This window comes from Streptopelia decaocto (assembly GCF_964273445.1).
Source record: "Streptopelia decaocto genome assembly, chromosome: 9".
Classification (NCBI taxonomy): Eukaryota; Metazoa; Chordata; class Aves; order Columbiformes; family Columbidae; genus Streptopelia; species Streptopelia decaocto.
Window position 1 is genome coordinate 3294062 of NC_138664.1, and position 5704 is coordinate 3299765.

At 42.4% G+C, this 5704-nt stretch overlaps 1 protein-coding gene across 3 annotated transcripts; it reads left to right on the forward strand.

The window, feature by feature from the left end:
* Window positions 1–1978: 1978 nt before the first annotated feature.
* Window positions 1979–5313, forward strand: RAMAC (RNA guanine-7 methyltransferase activating subunit; the record flags this gene model as incomplete). Of its 3 annotated transcripts, none has more annotated exons than XM_082061133.1 (3): window positions 1979–2028; window positions 3686–3860; window positions 4207–5313. In XM_082061133.1, the coding sequence occupies 2 exons, from the start codon at window positions 3694–3696 to the stop codon at window positions 4394–4396; spliced, it is 357 nt and encodes a 118-aa protein (XP_081917259.1). In that variant the 3' UTR covers window positions 4397–5313. The 3 variants fall into 3 exon arrangements, with proteins under 3 accessions (XP_081917259.1, XP_081917260.1, XP_081917258.1); XM_082061134.1 differs by lacking the exon at window positions 1979–2028 and adding an exon at window positions 2487–2723; XM_082061132.1 differs by lacking the exon at window positions 1979–2028 and having other exon boundaries at window positions 3676–3860.
* Between the last annotated feature and the right edge of the window lie 391 nt (window positions 5314–5704).

A 5704-nucleotide genomic window follows, 5' to 3' on the forward strand; every position in this document is an offset into this window, starting at 1 on the left:
GATTACAAGATCGTGTTTGTACAAAAACAACACACTAATTACCCAGAGAGACTTGAAGTGAGCAGGAAGATTGCAAGAGCGGATTATCAAATCCTCAGTCTTGACAACACTTGGAGCTGGACCTTGTAAGTATTTGGGCACCTACTATGTAGGCATGTGCTTCAGGAGGCATTTAGTGGGTGTTGAAAGTCCTACTTGTTGGCAATATTCATTTTTGAGTGTTTATTCCTTTAAAAATCACCTGTCACTTTGATTTTTTTACACGCAGTTTGAACTTCAGTATAATGTCTATGAGACGTTTTAGGAAATTGCCACCAGGATCACGATCTCGTTCTTGATGTTATAACACAGCAGGCACAAAAACATGTCATGAAAAGCACAAACATCATATATAAATATATATCATACATATAATTATGTGCCACTCTGATTTAGCCATTGCCTGCAAGTGTTTTACTGTGCAGGATATGCTGATAAAAGCATCTTAGCAAAACTGTAATTTGTGAAGTGCACTGCTCACAGCATTTACAAGGGGCCCACGCCTTCAACAGAACTTATAGATATGGTTAGATTACATACAGGCTTAAATGTATGGATGACTTAAGTCTATAATGAAAAGTTTAATTTAAATTCAGTTTTGTCTTTTAATGAAAAATGTCACCCATGCAACAGCAGACTAGAACCCCCCAAAAAAAGAGAAGAATTATCTCCTTTTTATTAGGATCATCCCATGAATTTTATGCACAAAACCCTCTGTAGACACACCTGAAACTGCACTGTCCAGCAGTCGAAATTAAACATGTCTGGGGAAGAAATAAAATCCTACTTACTTCTGCCCACTTTAAAAGGGCAGGGATTATATGGGGAAAACTTAAGCTAAAATATATTATTTTTCAGCCTCTACGACAATTCATTTGGCTTAGAACTAGCTACCCCGGCTAAGATATTTGCATTGGGGTGTTTGCACTGAGGTTCTCGTTTCTATTCTGCAAGTGACAATACACTCCTGCTATAGGTCACACAGGAGAGCAGACTGTAATTATTTCTGTTTATATCAAACAAGGGCTGGTGTAATATTTTCGAAGAATTGAATGCTGCTATCACTGTTGCTGGGGTATTTTGTTTCAATGACATTCTCAATTATCAGTCTCTATGCTTTGCCAGTGCCTGTGAACGACAGTCTCTAGTAAAGCTTATTAAAAAATATTGTTTTCTGAAAGGGTACTACAAAAAAATCCAATTCTTGCACACAGCACGAGAAACCATTTAAAAATCATTGGCTGAGCAAATAGTCAGCAACACAAAGACGTCAGCACTGCAGAACGAAGGCAAATAGGGGAACAGGGACACCAACACCATTTCATTTAGAGCAGAGAGGCAACACCACATCCCCGCACCATAAATCCTCTGGGCAGAGAGCCGTTAATAACCGCTGTGGCACTTCAGAAAGTGGTGACACAGCGCGGGAGAGCTGGTGCAGCTCCCACCTCCGGGTATTTACAGCAACAAACCGCCTTTAGGAAAAGTCTGGACGCTCACGTGGAACTTCACGAAAGGCGACAGGACCAACCACCGTCTGCAGCAGGTGGAAACATAAATACATTGCTGAAAGAGATGCCATCCAGAGTAATTTTGCTTCACGCAGAATTATTTAGCTGCCAAAAAGGCTTCATGTCATCTCGCTTCCTCACACAGAACTCAGCGCATCTGAGCTGTTGTAGGCCTGAAATGCACTCACACCGCTGCAGACACTGCGTTTTACCCTTCTCAGCTGCACCTTCCTGTTAAAATCCAAATATTTCAGGCACCGCCTCCTTAAAACCCGCGCAGGAACCAAGGAAAGCCTCACAAATCTATATTTATGTGAATGGGCTTTGCATCAAATCCTAACTGGGGGGAGTCAGTTCTCCCACCCCAAAGCCCCACGGCCGCCATTGCCCCGAGGGACCCGGCGCGGCGGAAGTGGGGAGGCGCGGTCCGGAAGAGGCGGGGCTTTGTGCGGCGGCGCGGCGGCGGCTGGCGGACCCGGTGAGGGGGCGGCGATGGCGGCGGGGAGGCCTGTGAGGGTGGGGGGAGCCGAGAGCCGCTGCTCCCCTCAGCGGGCTCCGAGCGGGGCCCCAACCGCTGGGAGGAGACGGGGCCCCGGCCCGAGCCCTGCGGGGGGAGGGAGCCCCGGCCGCTGCTCAGCTGTTCGGCCTTGGGCGTGGGGGGGTGACGGGTCTCTCTGTGACCAGCTCCCGCAGGATGGACGCTGATGTTACCATTATTAATGGCGAGGAGAGCAGCTCCTTTGCTCTCTGGAGAAGGCTGCGGGTCCCCAGGGCAGCGCTGCCTCCCGGCCCCACTGAGGGAGCCCCTGAGGAGCCAAGTTCCTCAGACACAGCTCGGTAAAAACTAACGAGGTTAGCTCCTTGTAAAAAAGAAGGATGAAGTCGCTGGACATCCTGCAGAAATAACTCCTATACCTGCTCCAGAAAGGTGTACAGAGTGTCATTAGGCGGAAGGCTGCAGATGTGCCACCAGACGCTGAACTCTGAAGGTGACAAAAGGGGAGTTCAGCCTGCAGAAAGAGTGATGTGCTGTATTCCCCATAAACACGCCACTGACCCTGGTCTCAAGCTGCTCATTGGTACAGCGGGGAGAAGAGTTGGGCTTGGTTATTGAGGATATATATTTTAGGTTTCAGAAGAAACCCATCTCCTTCCTTTCCTCCAGTTTACAAGGTGAACATTGGTCCTGCCTGCAAATCTTCGGGAGACAGCAGACAAGCTTAATCTGGAAGACTAGAGGCAAAGACCCTTAATGCTCTTTAAGTACCCAGAGCTTGTTAAAACATTAGGCGTAGAGCCCTTCTCAGCACCTGCTATTAGGGCCAGACTTTTACTGATGGACAGTACTAGATGGCACCAATGTCTGAAGGGCAAATGCATATATAGGCAGGTAAACAAGGAAACTGAGACCTTAAACACAGATCCCATCAGAGAGGCACATTATGAGGAAATGTAGCATCCTCTTAGGTGCTGTCCTTTCCCTGAATCAAGTTATTAACACATAAATTATTGTGAATAAATCTGATTATTTTGCTTTGCTGGCTGTATGTGTCTGTGATGTGTCTTTGCATGATATTATACCTTAGCAAACCTTTCAAGCTGGTGGTAGTAACGTTTTTCCCGTTAAAAATGGATTAGGAGTAGATTGGGAGTGCATTCTGAAGAAATGATTTTTTCTGTTACTAACTCTCAGAATGTCCCATATCTTTCTACCACAGCTCATCTAATCTGCGTCTATCAAAATAAATTCAAAATAAATGCTGCTGTGTAATGGCTGACTGTATTGGGTATTAACTTTAGTTGAATTTCTTCTGTGTGGATGGAGACCGTTAAAACCACTCCCAGTGTTTAGACAGACTGGTGTCTGCATGTCCAGTATAGATGTCCAAAGACTGCCCATGGAACTGGAATTGCTTTCCATAAGAGATAAGCTATTGAGCAAAGTTATTTATAGCCTTAGATCATCAAGACTTAAGAGTCAGTCATCTATGCTGTCTGCCCAAAACTTAATTGCTGTGTTAATCTGAGTGTAACTTTTCATCGTCCTTCATTTGCCCTAAGTGGGTTTTGGTAGCTATTACCGTAAGCGTCTTCATACATTGCTAAAGCCACTTTTATTGTGTTCATGTTTCAAGTTTTCAGAATGACTTCCTTGGCTGACATGCCCATGAATTATGAAAAGATGTTTGCTCATCGATTCACATCAGATGATGAAGAATACCAAGAATATCTGAAACGCCCTGCAGATCCCCCTCCTATAGTTGAAGAATGGAGAAACAGATCTGGTGGCAACCAGAGAAACAGAGATCGGTACTGATTTTTTTCTTTAATCTTGGTAGTTTCACAGATATATAGTTAAATGATCACTTATTTCAGAAGAAAGTTAGGAATTTGTTCTGTTAATAGAAGTATCTTCTTGTTACTTCATAGGTAACTATGTTTAAGAGAAATAGTCATCTCTGAAAATCAATGAGGTTTTACATTTTGTCTGAATTGATAGTCAAAGTTTTTGCATTGTGTGTAAAAGTATGAAGTGATTTGCTTTCTAGTAAGGAATGAGCTGGAACCACAGAGCCCACTGCCCTGGGCTTTGTTATTGCTCAGCCAGGAACATTTTTCATGCATTGTAAATCTCTGACGTTTCTTTTCATTGCAGGTTTCAAGATGGTAGATATTTCAGAGGGGACAGGTACAACTGGCAAGGTGACTATAGATCTAATCAGAGGCCAGAAAGAAGTTGGGGCAATAACTACCAGCAGCACAGGCAAGGACAATCATACGCCTCCCACTACGGACAATATGGCTACAACTCCTACAACCCAGGACCTCGTTACCATCCCTACTGATGACACTTGTAGTTTGAAAGTCCAGTAATGCTGTGTAACATATTCAGTTAGACTTCCGTTTTCTCCTTTTTTCACAGTTCTATAGATAATTGAGGAATCAGTATTACAGTCCATTGCTGATTATCTGTAGTTGTGAATTGAAAAAGAGAATACCTTTTATGAATAAAAGTGTATTATACAGTTTGTTTAGAGTCTCCAGATCTTAGATTAAATTTCTATCTCATATTCTTTTGTCTGTATACATACTAGTACACTTTTCTTCTTTCACTGATAGTTCTCTGTTACGTTTTAGAAAGCACAACAGGTCACGGGAAAAATAGCTGTGGTTTGTGTACAGCCTGTAGCAGTGGCACATTTCCTGAAGATAGTTCTTTTTGAAAGTGACATAGTCTGTCTTTCTTTGCGGTGAATTTTTAGTTTAGCTTTTGATAGTGAGGAAATTTCAGATGCCTTAAGACTGAGAGATGCTGTTACAAAAATATTTTATGGGCTCAGCCTAGTGTCTTGTTGACTTAATGGCTTCCATTTACTTACAGTATTCCTCTCAAAACACAGTCTCAAAGTTGGAATAAAAATTAAGTAGTGTATCTTATCATAGTAGTTCAGTAACATACAAGATTTACCTGAGAAGTGGTATCAGACTTAGATTATTTTGTAGCAACTCAAAATAAATTTGGTGTATGCATAACAAATTTTGGAATTCCCATTTCAGTAAAGCTGTAAAGTTTTGATGGTAATTGTAATCAGTTTGTATGAAATACTTTGTGCATGTTCTAGAAGAAAGGAACCCTAACCATTACTGTTCTGTACTTTTTTGCATGAGAAAATAGCACAAGCACTGCAGAGTGTTATTCAGTTCTTAGAATTTAAGTTCTGTGTTTAAGTATTCACCCAATAAAAGTATAGTTCACAGGTAAGGATGTTTCTGAATATTTCTGAAACCTACTTTTGAAACATTCAGAACTGCAGCGTTGTCATCTAGGCTGACAGCTGCACCAGAACAGCACCAACAGATTAAGTGTTAATACTGGACAGCTGTTGGCTTAAGTTAGAAGAATGGCCTGCTCATCTACAATCAGGAGGATGAGACACTTGGTCATTAATTAGCAGTCTGGAGTGTTAATCCATTATCTTCCATTCTACTATAATAGGGACAAAGTTCTCTGTTTCACCATTTACGGGATAAGCTGATTTGTTTGAGGAGAGCAGTGCATTTCTTTGTACTTGACGTTTTCTCCACTGTTGTACAGAAACACAGAGCCATCCATGCTGACTGTTGTAAGAGTCATGATGTTATGTGATAAGGGG